Source organism: Varanus komodoensis, unplaced genomic scaffold, assembly GCF_004798865.1.
Source record: "Varanus komodoensis strain SLA01 unplaced genomic scaffold, ASM479886v1 scaffold40, whole genome shotgun sequence".
Classification (NCBI taxonomy): Eukaryota; Metazoa; Chordata; class Lepidosauria; order Squamata; family Varanidae; genus Varanus; species Varanus komodoensis.
In genome coordinates, this window is record NW_025335942.1 from 2,541,520 (window position 1) to 2,562,467 (window position 20,948).

A 20,948-nucleotide genomic window follows, 5' to 3' on the forward strand; every position below is an offset into this window, starting at 1 on the left:
CTGGATGAAATTTCTGTGGCTTTGAAAGCAGTTTTGAAGACGGCCCTGTCGTAACAAGCTAATTTCCAGAGCGTGGGCATTCGCAAGCAAGCTGCTCCTAAACAAGTGAGGTCAAAGCTGCCACTTAGCACAAGCTCATAAAAGGAGCTCTGAGCCAGAAGGTTCACTTGAGCATTAGCCCAAACTGAGAAGCTGATGTCCACGAGAAAGTAAAACCCCATGTAGTCACTTATGTTGACGCACTGCAGTTTATCAATGCACAGGAGCTTTGCCCCTTAATAGTGCTCTATGATTTACTTTAATTCATACTTGTAGAGTTTGTAAATCTTTACACAGTAAGAGACACTGAAGATGTCAACTGAAAGATTTCTTTTCTGGTGAAATTTAATTTGTAATTTATGAACCCTTATGACACTTAACACTTAAATGTCAAGAAGTTAGTACAGAACATCTTCTGTCTGCAATATAATTTCAACGATGAAACATGTCATTTTTATTTACTACCTGGTAATAAGTGCTTCCCTGAATTTCAGTGAAATTAAGCACTATACTAAAACAAATGTGGAAAAAATTGGTTGTTTGGCATTTGATTGGAAAAATATTAGTTCAGTATAGTACCTACTAAATATTTGTATGTTTTGACTGGGTTTTTAAATGGCTGTCAACAGCTGCCATTTAGTTTGAAACAATAACCGTACGCAAGTGATATAAAATATATAGTTTTCATATTAAAATTCCATAAGACTGAGCAATATCATCGTTAACCAATTTGTTTTTAATTTGCTTCTGTCTCAATTTTTTACTCAATTCTAATTTAATTTAATTAACTCTGTATAGGCACAAGGATTTGAAATTTGGAACAATGGTTTTCAAAAAGCTGGCACAACATACTTTCCTTAGGTGACCATGGATGGGTATGTCCACCTATCCACCCCCTCCAATCTTTCTGTAGCTGGAAAAAGCAGAACATGCTGGCAGATAAAATATGCACAGGATGTGTGTGGCCTCACAGTAAAGGACAGAAAGCATTAGGACACCTTGGCACCAGTTCAAAGATCCCTATACAGAGCTGGGCTCTTTCTGCCTACCTGCCAACAGGTTGGTGCAATTAACATTGTCATCACTGATTTCACGGCTGGGTTCCATTTGTGCCGTGCTAAACAGGAGATTGGTGCTCTCCAAGAGGACAGCCTGTTTGGCACGGCGCTCACTGCTCCAGTCCAGCTGTTTGAATGTGACCCAAAGTGCTGGATGTAGTATCCAACCACAGGAATCAGAGACGCAGGAATCACTGAGAGAAGCACTTCACAACCTCACCAGGCCCAATCAAGCAGTTGCTTGCTACACAGGAATGCCAAAACATTTGTTTTGTGAGACCTGCCTGTGGCACATTGCACTTACGCATCTGAATGGGTAAACTTGGCTATGGCATTCAGACAACCTAAAGTCTCCCCCAGCAGTCATCGGATGCTCCCCTCTGAAATAGCAGCAATGTCTTACAAAGTATAATGTTCTCCCTTTAAGCAATCAAATGTCAGCGGCATTACTTCATAATTTCTTATTTGCATTTCATAAATATTAAAGCACACTGCAAGGTGATACGAAAAACCTGTATTTTATGAAATATTTCACATTAAGTTCCGCTATGTACTAACATTTCTCCTCTATCTTAAGTTGTCTTTTTTACAGTGCTGAAATCTGCAATTCCAACCATGTATTCCTTACGTGACCTAAATCATAAGAAAAATATATTTTCATTATTAATGCCTAAAGAAACACAATGCTTGCTTTATTCTACATTAATTCCAAGGCACATCCTCCCATCACACCTGAATGTAATTCTAGCATAGAAGCACTTCTGTAATAGAAATGTTGTGTTAAATTCCCTACTTGCTTAAGGGGGAATTTATCCCAATGTTTTCATAGTCATTTCTGGGTAATATCTAGACCCCACCATGTCGTTGATAAGGTACATTTTCCATCCTGCACACCACAGTCTAATGTATCATCCCGCCTTGACAGAAAAAAAATGTATATGTGAAGGCAAAAGGCATGGCCACCTCCTTCCCCTGAGAGAGAGGGAGGGAGAGACTGACAGACTGACTTTTAATTATGTTTTACTTTTCAGAGCTGTTCTGTGCTTTATTTTGTTCAATCTGGTTCTCAGCCTAACACATGAAACAAAGCAGCATGCGCTCTAAGCAGCGGCTATGCAGTAAAACAGCTGAGGCTGCACTGCTTGTAAGGACTAGAAGAGCAATCCCTCAAAGCAGGTTACAAAGACTTTAATACATCTGCTTGTGGAACCAAGAGCTTCCCAAGAACAAGTAAAAGGGGCAGGGAGCTTGCACTGCTGAAATGCAAACCTTGCAGAGTAAGCATGAGCTGAGCAAAAGCCGGATTATAAGCCACTCCCACAGCCAACTGATACTTACACTTGCTCTTTCAGAGCATTGAGAAAAGATTCTACTGTCTCCTGTGATATTTCTTCATCTAAGCCAGCCAAGTAGCAATAGATAAATGCGAAAGTGTCATATGGAATGCGGGCTGCTCCACCCTCTGGGTCCTTCGTTAAAATCTCACAGGCATGTTTCATGGAACTGTGCAAAGACTAACAAGATCCAAAACAATGACCAAAAAAATCACACCTGAGCATTTGCTTTGAGTAATTGTACCTTAGAACACACAACAGCTTACGATGTGCACTGTTACCTGTTCTAGTATTGTAGGAAATTACTTAGGTGAAAATAAATCCAGATTTAGGCAAGTGCAATGAAGCGGTGGAAGCAGACTTTCTGGCTACCCCGCAGCCCTGCGTAGCTGTGACTACAGTAGCCTGAAATGCTACCCAGAGGCCTGGGGAACCCTGCTGAATGGAGTGTTCTGTGATGCAAGGGGGGGCCCTCAAAATTAGGTGGGCTTCCCTTGCACGAATGGAGCCCTTACATTCACAGAAGGCAGATCTTGGACCAAAATCTATAAATGGGATGGCCTTCATTTGAACCGATGTTCACTTACACAATTATTAAAAATTAAGGCAGTTACTAGGACAGGACAGCAACTGCAGAAAGATGGTATGCAGGAACTGGGAAGCAGCAGCAAATCGTCATTTCCATGTGCGCCCAACATGCATAAAAATCCACCTGGAGTTGACACACATTTTTCTACATGCACACAAGCATTCTTCATTTCTTAACACAGTCTTAGCAAGGGATAGGCAATTCTGTATCAACCAAAGCGAAACTTCATAAAAGATCCAATGAATGAATATCATCCAATGTCACTGAACAAGAATAATTCACTGGCAGCATGGAAAGAATCTGCACTTCTAGGAACCTCCTTTGCAGAATTTCTGTATTCAACAGCCTTTCTATTGTATAGTCAATTTGAAAAATTCAGAACATTTGCATCATATTTCACAGTATAAATGTTAGGAAATTGTATGTGAAACCAAATCACATACTTAGGGCTAAGTTTCAAATATTGTAACACAAACACACAGACAAATTGGTTGATAAACACAGTGCCGTGGATCCTAGATTCTGAAATGTAAATTGTTTCACAATTACTTTACTCTTCCTCCTCCATTTAAGTAAAATTATAACAGGCAAAATACTAGTGCAAGTTAAATTTAGTTGTAAGGCCTCAGCTATTCAGTTCATTCTCTGTAGGAAAAACTTTGAAAAATATACCTACCCCACCAAGAGCACTACAAGCAAGTGCAAAAAACTTCATCCATTCCACTCCATCTGCAAAGTTGTCCAGTCGAAGAAGGTTGTGCAGCTGCTGCATTGGCAAACACAAGTTCTTCCATCTTCTCTGAAGTTCTGGTAAATCCACAGTTTCCTTTTCAGAGAGCTTAAAAAATATGCCCATCATAAACAACATACCAGAAAACAGTATGAGAAATTAACTCATTCTAGACAGTCAATCATCTAAAAATCTAAGCTATCCTCTGTAGGTGTCATATTTTCTTGAAAAATTCTAAAGATATACTGCAACCATTTTTACCTGTTTATGCAAAACTTTAAGGAGTCCTGGTGTCAGACCAGTGTCATTTTTCTGAGTGGCTACTGGCATTTCAACACGTTCCTTCACTGGAAGAGGATCTCCATTTGCCAAAGCATGGAAATACCTATGATAGCACAAAGAGATACATGATTGAGGTTAACAACAGATAAGACAGAGGCATAATTAAACCTTTTCAGAATCAGGACATCAACTTATGACTTAAAGTATGTTACACTACAATATGTATAATAGCCCTTTTCAATTAGAAAAAGCTATTTCCAATGGGGTAAACAGAGCAGCAATATGACAGGGAAAGGTGATTAACTCTAATTTGTCTCAAATTTCTACGATCACCACAAGGCTTTTACTCCTGTGTGGTTGCAAAAGCAAGGAAACAATTAAAAAAGCCCATGGGGGGTGGGGGAAGAATTGGGTGAGGAAGGAATCTGGAAGGGGAGACTGAATGGAGAAAGAATTAAGCACCAGCCCTGCTGCAACTCCTCTCCTTCCAACTGCCCTGTGAGAAGCACATTCTCCTTACCTAAAGGGGGTGTCAAGATACCATCATTCACAGCTGTATCTTAGGTATACTTTGTGCCAAAGTGAGTGTTGCTTTGGTCAGATTTTTTCATGGAGTCCACCTTCTCTCTACTCCACCCACAGAATCCATTTTTCTTTCAATATTTATTATTATTCATGTGCCTAACTTTGGGATGGATTGTGTTTTTTAATAGTAAAGGTGCAGATTCCTTATCACCCCTGTTGGATATTGGGAAGAAGCACAGTAAAAATAATGCAAATCTCACACGTCTTTCCTCATGGTCTCTCTGGAAATAATGATTTCTGCTATTCTTCCTTGATCGTTACTTGCTCAGAGATCTGAGCCGATCAGATGATCTGCACACACCATCAGCATTGACAGAGATGCCCGTATGGATGCAATTCCTCTCCTCCATCTGGATGCTTGTCTGGCCCCTAATGAGCTAGCCAGATGCATCTTTTGATGCAGGCAGTGGTGTGTAAGGGACACACAGCACCCAGCACATGCTGTAGCTTAAACAAGCCAGTGTATCTTGTTTAAGGGTGGAGACGGCGTGAACCAGACCACTGCTGTGCAATCTGCACCTGGCCTATAAGGTGAAGCACTGAATGGGTGGGAAAAATCAGTCATTAATTCATGCTGTGATCTGTGTTCATTTGCATTAACTGAGCTGAACTATATACGTGGAGATTTAAGTACAGAATGGGAACTAGAACAAGTGCAATTTCACTGACATACAGTAAAAAAAGACTAAAATACTTTGAGATAATACTAGCATGTGCTTGTGATGTGCTGACACGGATGCCAATTTCTGCCGACATATCGCTCTACTGAATTCCAAGCTATGATTATTTTTTCGGGTGGGGGACACCCTGCATTCAGCTATCAGTGCTCTCCTCCTCCTCCATCTGGAAGCCAAATCCAGGCATCCCTTTCCCCCAGACTGGTTATATGTGCAGAGCCTTCAGTGCCAATAGCCTGTTCAAATTCAAGACATCATTAGGCCTGACTCACCCATAAGACCACTGGAGAACATCCCGTGGCTGGGTCCTGATAGCAGCCTTGGTAAACTGTTTCATTATATCTGGCAGTTCTGGGGGGACATGAATCTGCTGTGCACAAAACATAACATCTGGAACCGGCATGGTTATGCTAGGTCGAACACCAAAATCCTAAGAGAACTTAAAAAAAAAACATTATTCCTTAATTAATTTTTGTTATGCTCTCTAAAGATAAATCACTTGAGTTTTAAGAAACCATCAGGTGCCTTGAATAACAGTGAAATTGTCTATCACATTTGCCTTCCACTTTTCTCCAAGGAACTCCGCACAGCCTAGATGAGGTATCCTCAAAAGCCTAACAACAGGGGAGGCTGGAGAAAGAGAACATACAAGACACTATACACATTTTTAAACTAATTAAATGGAATAGTACTAGAAGGTAAGATGCTGCTCCCCTCATACTACTTGTTCAGCGAAACGTTCTCTCAAGCCCTGAGTAAGACTCATGCCAGTCAATGATGCGCACATCAGCAACCAGTGTTATCATTCACTAATAATAATGACCAGCATCGAAATCTGGGCCTCTGTGTGCCCCCCAGCAACTGAATGTGTAATCTTGGGGTCCCCTCACACTCAGAAACATAGCTGGAAGTGGCCATTCAGCTCACTGGGTGCAACACCTTCTCAGTGCAAGAATTCAGCCTTTGCTTGGATACAAGCAAGCGAGGCAAAGGCCACCACCTATCCGTAGGGGAAATTTTCCTGCAGTTCAACCACGATCTGCCTTCCCTTGTCCATGGGGTCTTGATGGGTTGGGCATGACTTTGCAACTAAACAAAACAAAACACCAAGTTAAGCCAATTCCTTAGTGTCAGATGACTGAGAACCAGGTGCAGCCCTCCTCTGTGTAACAAAACATATCAGAAACAACAAAATCAAGTACATAATCATAGGCACCCTTTCCAGGCTTGCAGAGCCCCATGACCGCCCCGGCTTCTCTTCTGCAGACACACGAGTTCGCTTCCAACCCTCTGGCCATCCTTCCTGCCACTCCCATTCCGGTTTAACGGAATCCTTGCCCCAGTGGGGTGTCCAGAAATGGGCACCGTATTTGAAGTTAAATTATCAGCCTCCCCGATTTCGGAGCAGCCGGAAACGGCGTCCGACTCCAGCTCCAAGCAGCACCGCTGTCACGCCAAAGCCCCGCACCTTGGACGGGTTTTCTTTCCCAAACGCACAGCTGGACGCTGGGTTACTTTAACGAGGCCTGCGCTTTTCTGCCCTGTTTCCCTACCGTATCGTTTTGAATGTTGCTTGTTTGCTAAGGGGCTGCCAGCCTTCTCACCCAAGGGGGGGGGGGGGTCCTCTGCAAAGTGGATAAACGTTCCCCCAGCACCACCCCTGCCTCCCAGACAGTGACATTCTCTCTCGCTCGCTCCGGGCAGCTGCAATCTACCTCACAGGGTTGTTATTCCGATGAACTATGGCGGGGAGGGCGCTTCTGGGAGAAGGGGCACGATGAAAGCGCAAATCCTGCGGGAAGGATCACCGCGCCCACTTGCCAAGCTCCGGGCCTGTCCGGCTGCGGCCGCTCGAGGCAGGGGAGCCCGGCAGGCGCAGCGGCGGCCGCCCCACTTCCTCTCCCCGCCGGCGCTCCCCGAAGAGGCCAGGCTGGCCGTTGGGTTGCCGCGGCAACGGCGCGCCTCGCCGTCGCGCGGCAACCAGGAGCACCATAGAGAGGGCAGTGGGTAGAGTGACCCCTGGAGGCGCAGAGGGGCTTTGGAACTCCTGGCGGAAGCCCCGAAGGCCCGGCACGGAGGCTTACCATAGAAAGCTCGCTCTCAGTGGGAGGCTCCCGGCGGCGGCCTGCGAGGACTTCCCTCTCTATGACGCCAGGACGCCGCCTAGCGGCGGCGCAAGCACAGCACGGCCGGCTCGCAGCGGCCTCCGAGGGTTCGGCGCGCTTGCCGCTTATTGTGGGGCATGCGTGTCCAATCTCTGCGTCTGAATCGTTCCTCAATCCGAGGACTGCCGCGTCGTCTGCAGCTGAGAATTCTTAGTACGACATCGCATGTATATTCCTCTTTTTCCCTCTCGCGAGGAACGCAAACCGGCGCACATCGTCCTCATCCGTTCCCGTTGGTCCTCACAACAGTCTTGTGAGGTGGGCCAGGCTGAGAGTCGCCATCCCCCGCACCAGCCGCCACGCCACGGTGGCCTCCCGCAGCGCCCTGCCCGGCAGCTGCAGACCCAAAGCTGTGGCTTCCTTTATGGGATCGAGGCATCTCCTACTTAGCCTTACCCTTCTTCTGCCTTTGGCTTTCCCTGGCATGGCCGTCTTCCCCAGAAAGTCTCATGATCTGGGGGGTGCAGGGGAGAGAAGGCCATTATTTTATATACTACCGTTTACAAAACGAAGGACAGCTATGTTGGTAAAACAGGGTGGGGTTGAGCAGCCCTCAAAAAGGAAGCATCAGCACCGCACCTGCAGCAAAACGACCTGGCCCATCCTCCTGGCTGGCTAAAGGAGACACTGATCTAACGTTTTGTTACTGCCTGAGCGCCAAAGATCCCTGGACGGTTCGCGCAAAATGCCTTGCGCAGACGGGCCACTTCTGCAGGAACTGGCTTCAGTAGTACAGCTCGAGGAGCCCAGACCAAACGCTGTAATCCTGGTGGCACAGCTGCTGGAAACCTGTGTTGGAAACATAGACTCAGGCCCATCAACAAGACAGCCAGGCCAAAGGATCTGAAACTGCCTTACAGGCGCCCTTGCAGGGTTGTGTGATAGGCAGCAGCTGACCAGGTTTCAACAAGCCGTTTGGCAGGAAGCCTGCAAGCCACATGCCCTCGGTCCCTTGCAGCCAGCTCGTCACCGGGGGGGGGGGGGGGGGCAAACATTATGCGTCCTGCCAATTAAGCAGGCTACTTAAGTAAATCTTTTAAATACTTAGTATTATTCTATACCCATAGCCAAAGCTCTTTCTTGATTGTGTGCATTTTCAATGCCTATTTCTTAAAAACAGCCAAAGTTAAGAATTTGTAAATTAAGTTTTATTGGTATTGAACATTGTACTGTGATCTGAAGCCAATTAAAGTGAGAACTATATACAGCGCAGATTTTACAAGAGGAGCGATTTGTACAAATACTTTTAATCTCTTAAAAGGAAACAGAAAAGATTCTGTGCTAAAGAACGCACCCCCCACAATTGCACATCAGTATATGGAAACTTGATATTCAGGTTTTGTAATATGGGTAAATGGTGGACCAGAGAACTTCATGGCCAGGAAGGGATAGTCAGTAGCCCTGACACAGGTCATTGTTGCCCACCCCACCAAAAAAAAAAAAAAAATACTGAGGTGACATAATTTCTGCTATCATTTTCAGGTATAACATTTTCTGAAATGCTCACAGAACTCACCTGTACACAAAGAAATTTGCATCAATGAAGGGGGAAACTCCATGCACATAAAACGGTAACTTGTACACACACGTTTCTTCCACTGAACAAATATGCAATCTTGCTTGCACAGGAGCAATATATATGCTGAAAAATATACCAACAACTTGTTTTCAAACTAATCTCTACCACCATGAGGACCAGATACTTGCTTATAGGACTCTGTTTCCAGACTGTGCACCAAATACTGAACTATGCACATGCAGAGTTACAGAAAAATATTATAGTGGTACACCTACATATTTTAAGAAATTAAATTGTTCGTAATGGTTCCTGTAATATTTTGTTGTATTCTGATTTACTGGTAAACTGTCAATCCTATGCCAACATTTGCTACATAAAAAATACAAATACCTATCACATTTCTTTAGCAAAACAATACGTATTTGGAGATTTCATCAGAAAACAGATGTCAGCGCCCACTAAAGAAACTTTTAAATCTCAGCAGCTTTCCGCCCCCAACTCTTAAGTTTCTAATCCTTAGGGCAGTGAGGAAGGTATGAAAACACATGGTGATTAATTAAGAATGTGTTTAGTTGGCATAATTGGTACACAATTCAACTTTTCTTTGCTAAATTTGATTTTTCCCTTGAACACAGAATACATACACATCTGCTCAAAGGTTACCATACTAATAATAAGTTAATGGCTACAACAGTCATTTTGTTCTAAAGGGAACTGTGCTTCATTAAACATTCCCAACTACAATCATTTTAAAACAACAGTAAGAAGAAAGCAAGTGCCAGGCCTTTTTCTTAACAAACTTTAATAATCTTTGAGGACCAGCTTGTCTGGAATAAAAACACAAAGTTACAAGATACTGCATTACTGCAAAATGCTACAGAAAGCAGCACAGCATTGCTAGCAATATCCCAGTGGTAAGACTGCTTGAATTTTTTCTTGTTAAACAAAGACTGTCGATAACAGATTTTTGTGCAACTAAAGACATTTGCAATATTTGCGGGAAAATACGCACTCGTACGTAAAAGTACACCATTAGAAACTGAAAAGTGTAATATTGATATGTCCAAAAGAACCGGGCATGACAGACTCATAAATAAGATTTGCAAACAGTGAATTAGAAGCAAGTCTGGTTGGGTTTGGGGTTTTTGGTTTTGTTTTGATTTGCCATCTTCTGTTTTCTATGCTTTTTAATTGGGAACTGCTTCAAAGGGAAATCTCAAAAAATTGACACATCTATAGCCCCAGTGCCAAAAATGAGGTAATGCTGTGAAATACCAATGGTGGCCCTCAAGTTAGACAACCCAGTCACATTCTGCTAGCACTGGGCATGAGTGTAGATTGTCAGAAATCTAGGCTAGACTCCACATCCATCCCAACTCCACCCTCCCCAAAATATGGAACCAAAACAGCTCGCAACGTTTTTGCTTTTTCTTTCAAGCACAAGAACATATCCTGAATTCAACAGACAACTCCTTAGTATTCTATTCGATACACATAATTAGCTACACATGATATTCAAGGAAACAGTCCTGAGTGGCCAGACAACTGCATAGCATTAATAAACTTAAAACAATTTCTTACTGGTTTTGAATAGAATATTGCAAGTCTCAAGCACACAAATGGACTATTTTTAAAGCTTTAGCATTTCTTCCATTTGTGTATCTCAGAATTATTGACATTAAAATGCATTTAACCTACAGGAAATAATTAGGCATATAAAAATATCAGAAATTGGTAAACGTGATTCATGATTCCTGTTTGGTGTCACCATTGTAAAGATTAACCAATTTTTAAAATTATATATTTTTTGGTTTTTTTCTTCCTGCTAAATAATACTATGTAGGTTCCTTCCCCACAGTTAACTTGCTAAAAAAAACCCTGCTAGCATTACTGCCATGCAGAACTAATGCTGATCATTTATAGAATTACAGGTGTTCATCTTATTGTGACATGATAAGATGTCCATAGTATCATTTGCAACTTTGGTTGTATGAAAGTTTCAGACCATCAGAAAAAAGGGTTCTTCCATTTCTAATGTTCTCTGTACTCTTGAACGAACATCCAAAAAACAAACAAACAAACAAACAAACCAAACCCTTCTTTACTGTACTCAAAATAAATCCCTGTAAGCATTTCAACTGTATAGTTTCAAAAATAGAAAGGAGGAAATATTGGCTTATGCATTGGAAACACATTCTTCCACAAACCTCTCAATTAGCTCATTTAAGTATTCCTGCCACTTAGCTCTAATGAACTTTGATTTAAGTGCTTAGAAATTCATTAAAATTCTGTCTTCCAGGGCCAAAGAATTAATGCCTCACAGCCAAACAAGCAAATGCCAAAGTTGTCTGAAGGAGAAAAAATGGTCTTGATCTACTAGTTACTGTACAATATTACAGACTTAGACACATGGAAAATAATCAGGCAACAGAAAATGTACAGCTTTGATGTTATACAAAATGATTAAAAAATCTAATAAAATTCATGTGATCTCACCACAGCCACTTCACTACTGACTGTATCATCTTTGATGAGCCCCCAGGTTTTGCAAAAATTATGTTTTGGAAAAAGCCACTGATTTTTTTTTTTAAAAAAAATGTGTCTTGATTCTTGAAGTATTGCTTTGTGGCACATATGTCAACAGAACAGCAGTCCAAAATAAAGTGACAACTAGATTTAATAAATTAATATTCTTTAAGATGTACAATGAACATTCATTTTTAATCCAAGGTTTTAGGGTATGGGTATTGCTATTTACACATTTACAGATCTCAGCACTGATAACTTCAGAAAACGCAGATAAAAAGGTGCAGGACCTTGACTATCTGAATGCCATGAGAAAAGAAGCCAAAATTAAAAGATAAAAACCCAGCTGAGAGGATTGTTGGGAAAGAACCCAAAGAATGAAGACCAGTCTATGAAAAAGGACACAAAGGCAAGGGAAAAATCAAATGATTCCATGTGACCATTTCTATTCTTGTGATGACTGAGGCGGCGGCGGTGATGTCCCGTGTTTCCCAGCTTTTCGTTCGTAATTCACAAGTCGTTGTCCAACAAGGTACCTAGGATTTTAAAGGGTATAAAAATACTTTCATTCCTTCCCTTCTACACCTGACTGCATTTCATTCTTTTAATGTGGTGCATGAACCGAATCAGGAACACGGTTCCACAACAGGCTGCGCTTAGAAGATTTAAGAACATAAACGCGTCCAAGTGGGCCAGCACTCTGTTCACATGGTGGCCAACCAGCTGCCCACGGGAAACCCAGAAACAGGTCAGGAGTGCAACAGGCCCTCCCCGACAACGGGTGGCGCAGGCACCCGGCACTCGATGCGTGCCTCTCGAGGCAGCATCCCACCCTTCAGGACCAGTGGCCACTGATGGCCTCGTCCTCTATCCAGCCCCTTTCAAAGCCACTCAGATTGGCGGCCATCGCTACACCTTGCAGAAGTGAATTCCACAGTGTGACTATGCACTATGTAAAGAACCACTTCCTTTTAGCTATCCTGAATCTCCTACTAACCAGCTTCATTGGGTTCTAATACTATGAGAGTAGGGCAGAAATATCTGTCTACATACTTTCAATGGTGCTAAATTTACTTACAGTCATTAAGGAGCAAAGTTACCACACAAGAAAAAAAATAAAGCATCAATTCATAAAAAGATTTTATTCATAAAAAGCATTTATTTTTATTTATGTCATGCATAACCCCTCTCCAAACTCGACAGGTAGGGGGCTCAGATATGGCTTTACCAACACAAGGACTTCGCGAAAGGTCTCCTTTCACTACTATCTTGAAGAAAAGCTTCCAGTGATCAGAACTCTACCATCCTTACTTAGTTGAACCACAGTATGGTTTAGTTCCAAGTAATTTGTACCACTGAACACGGCCAGAGCACGCTAAGCAATATCCATCTCTGGGTCCTACGATCTGAACTTCCTAATGGGTGAAGGGACTGTTATAGGTCTCAAAACAGATCAGTCTTGCCAGGGTAAGTACTCACTTGTCATTTTTTATGTGTTCATAAAGGCGCTTGAACTGACGGACTTGAAAGGAGAGGATGCCCATCAAAACCACCACCATGAGTAGAAAAGGATAAATACGACGCTGTACTAGGTTTTGCATTTCAGGAGTGACACCTGAAAAATAATTTTTAAAGGGATTTCAATAAACTAAAGGTTAAAACCAAGTCTTTCCACTTTAAACCTCATTTTTTGACAAAGTTACTACGTTACACTTTCACACTTAATGTATTACAAACATGACAATGCACTACCAAGCACTGCATAAAGGAAGAACAGATTTTCTTCACTTGTAACAATTATACGAATGAATTTCAGTTAAAACAAATGTTTACTGGGATGTTTCTCTTGGATGCAGCAAGACAACTAAATCCCTGCAAGCAGGAAACAACCAATAGACGCCTATAACAATGTATTCACATTAAAGTAAAAACAACCTACTGAACACGCCAAAACTTGCAGCATCATTATTGTGACCTGCAGATTTCTCACTTTCTCTGCCTCTCAGCTAGTGACGCAGTTTATTCTACGAACCTTAGGCAGCTACGAGTTGATGCATGCAGAAGGGGGGTTTTCTGATACCCCATCTGGCTGCTGGGCTCTGGGGTTTCTCCTTCCCCACAGCCGGGAGCACCCACCTGGCAAGGCTCAGGACAGGAGATTAAGTTTACCTCCTTGTAAGGTGGTGGTGGCGGCGGCGGCGGCGGCACGAGACTCCTCTGTGCCGAGTGTCCCAACTCTGGGAGGAGGAACAGCACCTTAGGCTGCGGTGGCCTGCCCCATCTACCTCTACTCACCGGCTCCCCACAATACAGGTGCGTTTGGCCCAGCCAGGGGAGGCGAATAAACTAAACTGGGCGGTGTAATCGAGCTCAACTGACAGTGACCACAGCATGAATGGCCAGAGGAGGACTGGGGAGGGGAGAGCCTGGCTTCCTGGAAGGCCCGGCCAGGCAGCTGCAGGGCTTGTTAAACCCGCAGTGCGGTAGCAGCAGGACGACGGGCTGCACTGCTGACTGAGAGGACGCGAGCCAATATGGCGGCGTCCCTGGCACGGCCCCCGGCTGCACTCGGTCTGAGGGAGCCGGTCCTCGTAGCCCACCCTCGGCTGTGCGGAGGTGGGTTAGAGATCTGGGCTCACAAGCTGGCCGCCAGGACGTCGCCGTCCGTCCCTGAACGGCCGGCAAAGATGCACAAAGAGGTGCTTTGTGCAGTGGGACCCTCCCCTGCCATAAGCACACGGGCAATTGGGCTGGCAGTGGCGGTGAACCACCTTGAGCCGCTTCGCTGTTGCCCACAAAGGGCAGGTGTGTGCTGAAAGGCAGGCAAGGGAGAGATGGCCAGCAGTCACGCTGCAAGGGCAGCCATTCCGGATTTCATTTCTGCTCGTGGGCACCTGCAGGGCTGGGCAAGCGGAGGCAGGGACACCCCCCTCCCCCGAGATCAGCCATAATCTCTAGATACCTGGCTTTCTTTTTTACAATTATCCATTTTTATAATTATATATTTCATTTATATGTACGGCTCTAGTACTGCAAAACTCAAGATATGAAGCAAGAAGTGCAGCCACTGTTCTGCCTATTCGTTTTGTGGGGAATTTATTATTTATTTATTTTATTTAGGCAACTTATATGCTGCCCCCTTCGCAAAAGCCTCGGGGCGGCTTCCAATCATAAATAAATATCATCATACAAATACATAAAATAGTGGAGACATCCTGGCAAAGTTTTTAAAAATCAATAAATAACCTCAACAATTAAAATAACGTTTAAATAAAAAGGTCTTGGCCTGGCGCCGAAAAGCAAATAACGACAGCGCCAGGCGGACCTCTCTGGGGAGCGCATTCTATAGGTTGGACTGCTTTTCACCTGCTTTTGTCTTTTAGCCTATTTTCCCATGAATGCTGTTGCAGTAATCTGGGCATACTGAAGTTTTGGGGGGTCTTCACTGTTAGGAGGAAACTGCATAAAAAAAAACAATTTAGAATTCCATCTCGGGGCAATGCATTTCTATCAAAATTAAGTAAAGGTAGCAGCAGCTACAGGAACTCGTAATCTTTCTAACTCAGATCTTAGTAATTTTTCAGAGTATTTAAAAAAAATCACCCTGACAATGCATGCAGACGCAGCTCATCATTATTTTACTCATGTTGTGGGAGGCAGGGCAGCGGCTGAGAAAGGGTGGGTTGCACAAGTCCTGAAAATTAGCCCAGTGTTATTCATGGATCCATAACCAGATCCATCGGAAATTGTGAGCATGTTCTCTGACGCTAGATTTTTTTAAAATTGGCAACCCTGCACAAAATGCTTGAGGAAAAATATGAAATTCCAAGAGAACACTCCTGTACTTCAAAATGTAAACCATGCAGAAGTCAAATTGTTAGCTGATAAAAAAGTGCCTGATACCAATGTAAAAAGTAAAGCAACATGTCCAGACTTCTCCAGGGCCCTAAACCCTGACCAACCCCATCTATTTCCTTCTCAAGTCTCAAGAAGCTCCGCACTACTTCAGATGTTTTGGATTTCAGCCCCAGCCAGCTCAATGGTACACAGTTGCTGGGGTCACGGCCCAAAGCATCTTGGCGTGTATCAGGCTGTGGAAAACAGTCCCAGCATGTGGTTTTCAATGTTTCCAAGATGAAAGGAGTCATCCCATGGCAAGTTGTGTGAAGTTATTGCTGTTATGATAAGGTTAGTAACACCATGGAATAGGATATTCCTAAGACAGCTGTACTGTGTTTGTACATTTCGGTTTTTTCCCTCTTGTTTCTGTCCCTCTCTCCAGATGAAGTTTAGTTGGAGTTCCTAATTGTTCTTAAAATGACACTCGTCTGCATTAGTGCTGCCCAGTTACTGGGGTCTTTGATTACTCTGCCAGGGGAGGTGATGCTACGTAACAAAAACACACACAAAAACAATGCAAAGGTGTGTTGCAGCAGTGTGCAGCACATGCACCAATTACAGGCACAAACTGCTGTGCAGCTTTGCCCCTCACCCCCCAGAAATATCCAGCAGAAGTCCCTGACCACGGCATGAAGCTTCACTAGGCTTATCCATTTGTAGGGGCTGCAGGGCCTGCAATCAAAGAGGGAACAGGGTCACCTTTGCGGCTGCAATCCCCACACTCCGTCAGGAGCCGTGGGCAGCCAAGCACTCTTGCTATCCCCTGCCCTCGAGCTAGTCGCCTTCCCTTTGACTCCCAGAAGAAATGAGCTGCGGTTTGCCCTGTCAGCGGCATTCCCACCCTCATAAAGACCAGTGCGTGGAAGCAGAAGCTAATAAAGCTGGCCAATCTTCTTCCACCCTTATTGTTACTTAGGAGAAGTCTTTTTAGGGTAATGATTTTTAGGGTGATCACTTATGGCCTCCAAACCTGGCAAATATTCCCAAGGCTGGAAAATCAGAAAAAAAAGCTGGCCATCTAAATGTCATCGAAAGATCATCGGCTGCTCAAGGGCCACCGCCTATGTTGGCTCTACACTCAGCTAACATAGGAAACACTTTTCCAAGCTATGGGCAAAATCAAAATATTGTGAAGCAATCTGTGTTTATGCAGAGACCGGAAGACACACTTTGCAGGATGCCCTTGTGCCCAGTGAACATCCGGCACTCTGGCAAGAGATCGATGATTTTATATTTCCGCTATATCATCATAACTGAGCTTGGAGACCAGGTGACAACATTTGCCTGCCTGCACTTACCTAGTAAAGGTACAACACCAGAAGCGATGATGTAAGGTACACAAAGAGAAAGCAACAAAACTGAGATAACCGGTGCAGCGAGTTTCCGTATTATAAAGTGTAAGTCAATATTTCGAATGCCATTTGCATAAACCTGAAAGAACAAGGCAAAAGCCCAGTTACACGAAGGGAAGGTTGTCCAGCACACAACTTAAAACATGTCTATTGCCCAAGCACATCTTCATGATTGGAAAGGAATATGCAATATATTCCGTAAGTGAGGTTGCCGTTACATGTGGGGGTGCACTACGGACTCCGTCATTTACATGGCAATAGCCCTTAAGGATTTCACTGATATAGCAAAATAAGAAACTTTCTAAATAGGTGTCTCAGTGCATAAAAACCAACCTATCTCGGGTTAGGGAGATCAGGATGTGCATTCACAGGCTCTGTGAAAGACAACACAATTTGCTGCATCTGCCAGTGGAGTAATGAATGTGCAAGATTTAGTTATTATATATGAAGTCCTGTTTTTAAAAAGTAAAGATTTAAACTAGCAGGCTGGTTTTAATTTGACCTCTTTTGATATGCTGTAATATAAATCAATTTGTATTAATTATTGTCTTTCTTCTAATGCTAGTTATTTTATCAGAAATGGTAGAAATGTTTTGCACTAGTCAAAGAAAAAAAAGCGAGGGAGTTGGATACTTCTAAATTCAAGCTTATATTATTATGCAAAAACTTAGTAAACAAAGCAATGAATTTGGGGGTAGCTCATTTTCTTTTACCCCTTTGAGAACCTTACTATGTAGAGAAGGTTGTAAACATGGTTGGATCCAGTCTACATTAGTTGCATTTACAGTGCCAACCTCTGTGTGTCCATTCAGAAGCAAATTCAGTGGGACTTGATGCGAAGTAAGGGGGTAAAGGGTTAGGGCTGATCAATATGTAAAGCATGTAACTCAATTCCCCTCTCCAGTGGGGTCCATGCTAAGAAGTATAGTGGAAAAAAATAAGATTAAGATCATGGTTTCTGCAGCAGAGAAAAGGGAGCAGTCCTCCCCAGGCCACTGGGATGTGGCCTGCAGACCTGGGACATTTACAGATAGGTTTTGTCTGATTGCCACACCTGAGAAACCAAGCCAACCAAGCCTCACCTGTTCAATAACTGTTTTCAGCCACCACTGAGGACCCATCAAAGTTATGGCAGCAATGATTTTGGCATGCAGAACACCAAGAGCCCAGTCCTGGATCAAAGCACGAAAAGTATTATTATTATTATTATTATTATTATTATTATTATTATTATTATTATTATTTACAAAGCACCATCGATGTGCAAAGCAGTCTGCAAGAGGGCATCTCCCTACTTAGAAGTTCACAGTCTAATCTGACACTGGAAATGGAGGCATTGGTAAGCACGGAAAGCAGGTGCACTATTTTATATCCACATAGCTTGTTGCAGTAAATCATGGAAAGACCCCCAACAGTTGTAGCAAGCATGTAGGATTTAATGAAAAAGTCAACATAGATAATAATCTAGCCAGTAGTAGTTCCTTGGTATTGTTAGAAATGCATTTCTCTAAAACATATAGTAGTAAAAGAAAAGCCCCTGAAGAATATTAGCAGGGGTGTGACAAGACACATTAAATGGCTTTTCTAATGCTTAACAGAAAGGCACTCCTCAAAATAACTAGATATATTCCAAATATTGGAAAATTGGAAATATCCCACAATGAAATACTGTACAATAGCTAACAAAGTATAAGATAAGATAAAATTCTTCTCAATAAAGTGTTGTTGAAATTTACTTGGAAAATTTGGAATAAAGGGCACAAAAATTTAATGCCTCAGATTTTACCACTTATACCTTTTTTGTTTTTCCACCCAGAAAAAATAGCTCAATTTGCTGGTTGGGAACAATGTGGTTTACATAAGCTTTAAGATTTCTTTCCAAGGGGCTTGTGTTTAGCAGGACAACACATTAAAATAGAATGTCTAATATCGCTAATTCATGACTCCAAGTCCACCAGGTATTTCATGTTTAAAGGATCCATTGGTTTTGCAGTAAGCTACAAGGCAGTTTACACAATTGGAAAATGTCCTCCTTAGTTCCACCCTGGGCTCCAATGGATTTGTCCTAAAAATCTATTAATGTCTCCTCTATATTGCTAATTATAGCCTAAGAGGTTTAAAGATAGTCTAGGGGCAAGTTCAAGGGTAGGAAATAAATGAAGAAAATTGGCCAAGGGAAAAAAATGTGTCAATTTCCCTCTATTTACTTTCCTGCCTTTAAATACTTTCCTGCGAAACTATTTCTGAGCTTTTGCGGGGGGGGGGGGACCACCCCTCACACACACAGAGAATGACCACAGCAAAAAAGTGGGGGAGGAAATCTTTCCCCTTTCTGGACTTGCTGGAGACTCAGGGAAATGTGCAAATTTGCCTGTATGCTGTCCTGCCATGTCAATTTCTACTATACTTCACTCCCTTTCACAGCTAAAACTTAAACGATACTGACAAGGCAAGATCACACTTATCAGACAGTAACAAGTGCGTCTTTTTACAAGCCCAACAGACATGAATATGTTTGGGACAAAAAGGGAAATTTAAAAAAGGACTACGGCCCTATTTGCATACATCTGAGGTGCCCATCTTAATTATTTTAAAGATGGCAAACAAAAGGGGGTTATGGCAGGTGCTTGCCTTTAAGCAGACAGAGCGACTCTTTAACAGGGCATTTGGAAGCCTCAGATGACTGTATAAATTGCTTCTTCTACTCGCTGATTTTTATATTGGGGCTTAATTTTATCCATTTTGTAAGGCACTGGTTTTATGTCAACGGTCTTATTTGCGGAGAATGCGAGCACACCTTGTGTTACTATAGTTACTTTTAATTATAACACTGCCAGTGACACATTGCGTAAGACAATCCATACAGCAGAACTCAGGCAACAAGGAGGGCAGGCTGACCTGCCATGGGTAGAAAAGTGGCGTCTGATCCAAGGGAACTCTCAAAGGAGCAACGATAACCAGCTCAAACAGGAGCCCAAGCAAAAGTGGAACTACACCAGCCAGGAGGATGGCGACTATTAATGTCTTCATTATCTAAAGGGAAAGGGAAAGAGCTTTGTTTATTGACAAGGCCATAAGAAACATTGAAAATTATGTCTGTACTTACAAACCATTAAAATTAAAGGGAGGACACAGAGGTATCAAAAATATTATCGAAATGATAACAAACAGAAACATACTTAGAACGGAGCCAATGGATTACCCAGGCCAATAATTCCCAAGACAAAGCTTTAGCTAATATACAAGAGCCAATTAAAAGGGAGCGGTGCAGAATGTTCTCCTTTTGCTGGCACATTCTAGACGAGGTTAAATCTGAACTTGAATTCACTGAAGTTTACCCCTGGAATCTGTTTCAAATAGCTGAACTCTACTCCAGGATATGCAAAGGCAAAAAAGGATTTGCTTCTGAATACATACTGAGTGAGGTTCAATGCTGATGAACCTCAGCCAAGAGTTCAATATGTCTGGGGTACAACTCAGAGGACAGGAGTTCACAGGCAGGCTCAGGACTGATACCACTCCTAGAAACCAAAGGGCATGTCTTGGCTTTCCTTTCCCTCCATCCTCTCATGTCAGAATCTTTCCTGGCCAAAGCTTTGAGGCCTCTCAGGCTACCTGACGCAGCTGCAGCTTTTTCACCACCTCCTGCTCACCCAGAACTGGAAGCCATGTAATTCTCCCAACAGCTTACCATTAGGGACCATTCCTTAACTTTCTGAAAGATCACTTGGCGGCCCTGCGGCATCCAAGCGACCAGCACTGTCACGGCCCGGATTGTAAGCCAGCAAACGTAGAGCCCACAAGCAGCGGTGTAGAGTTCGTGGATTTTGGCGCTCCCTGTCCAGAAGGACATCAGCCAACGGCCAGCAAATACTGAAAGCAGAAAGGATTGTTCATTTTTGATGGAATAAATAAGATCATAACAAGATGCAGTTGGATCCAGTGGATGGTGAAAAGGCTAAGTGTCTTCAGTAGCCCCCTCTCCTCCATCAGTAGTTCCAGATGGCAGCCTTTGAAACTGAAGACGGTTTCAAAACCAGTTCGTAATATGAGAGAAAATCAGCTGCAAAATTATACCACATTATCACAAACCCCTTGGGTAGGCCTAAGCAGCTCCTTGGAACCCAGTCAGTAACTGAAAACAATTTAATTCCATCTTCATCCCAGTATTATTCAACTGCATTATACCAAC

The 20,948-nt window shown here is 43.0% G+C and overlaps 2 protein-coding genes across 3 annotated transcripts in view; both read right to left on the minus strand.

Annotated features, from left to right (window-relative positions):
• Positions 1 to 1,589: 1,589 nt before the first annotated feature.
• On the minus strand, positions 1,590 to 7,108 carry ROPN1L (rhophilin associated tail protein 1 like). Its single transcript, XM_044442807.1, has 6 exons — positions 7,010 to 7,108; positions 5,567 to 5,733; positions 4,012 to 4,135; positions 3,697 to 3,858; positions 2,436 to 2,611; positions 1,590 to 1,730 (listed from the first exon to the last, which is right to left on the minus strand). The coding sequence occupies exons 2-6, from the start codon at positions 5,695 to 5,697 to the stop codon at positions 1,670 to 1,672; spliced, it is 654 nt and encodes a 217-aa protein (XP_044298742.1). The 5' UTR covers positions 5,698 to 5,733; positions 7,010 to 7,108; the 3' UTR covers positions 1,590 to 1,669.
• A 1,477-nt stretch (positions 7,109 to 8,585) lies between these two features.
• The window catches only part of MARCHF6 (membrane associated ring-CH-type finger 6), a 50,481-nt gene continuing 38,118 nt past the window's right edge, over positions 8,586 to 20,948 (minus strand). For both annotated transcript variants that reach the window (XM_044442871.1, XM_044442872.1), the window contains 6 exons: positions 20,448 to 20,629; positions 19,655 to 19,789; positions 17,839 to 17,928; positions 16,703 to 16,835; positions 12,984 to 13,119; positions 8,586 to 12,040 (listed from right to left, as the gene is read on the minus strand). In XM_044442871.1, the coding sequence (XP_044298806.1) occupies positions 11,950 to 12,040; positions 12,984 to 13,119; positions 16,703 to 16,835; positions 17,839 to 17,928; positions 19,655 to 19,789; positions 20,448 to 20,629 (767 nt within the window). In that variant the 3' untranslated portion in view covers positions 8,586 to 11,949. The remainder of the gene's footprint in view (positions 12,041 to 12,983; positions 13,120 to 16,702; positions 16,836 to 17,838; positions 17,929 to 19,654; positions 19,790 to 20,447; positions 20,630 to 20,948) is intronic.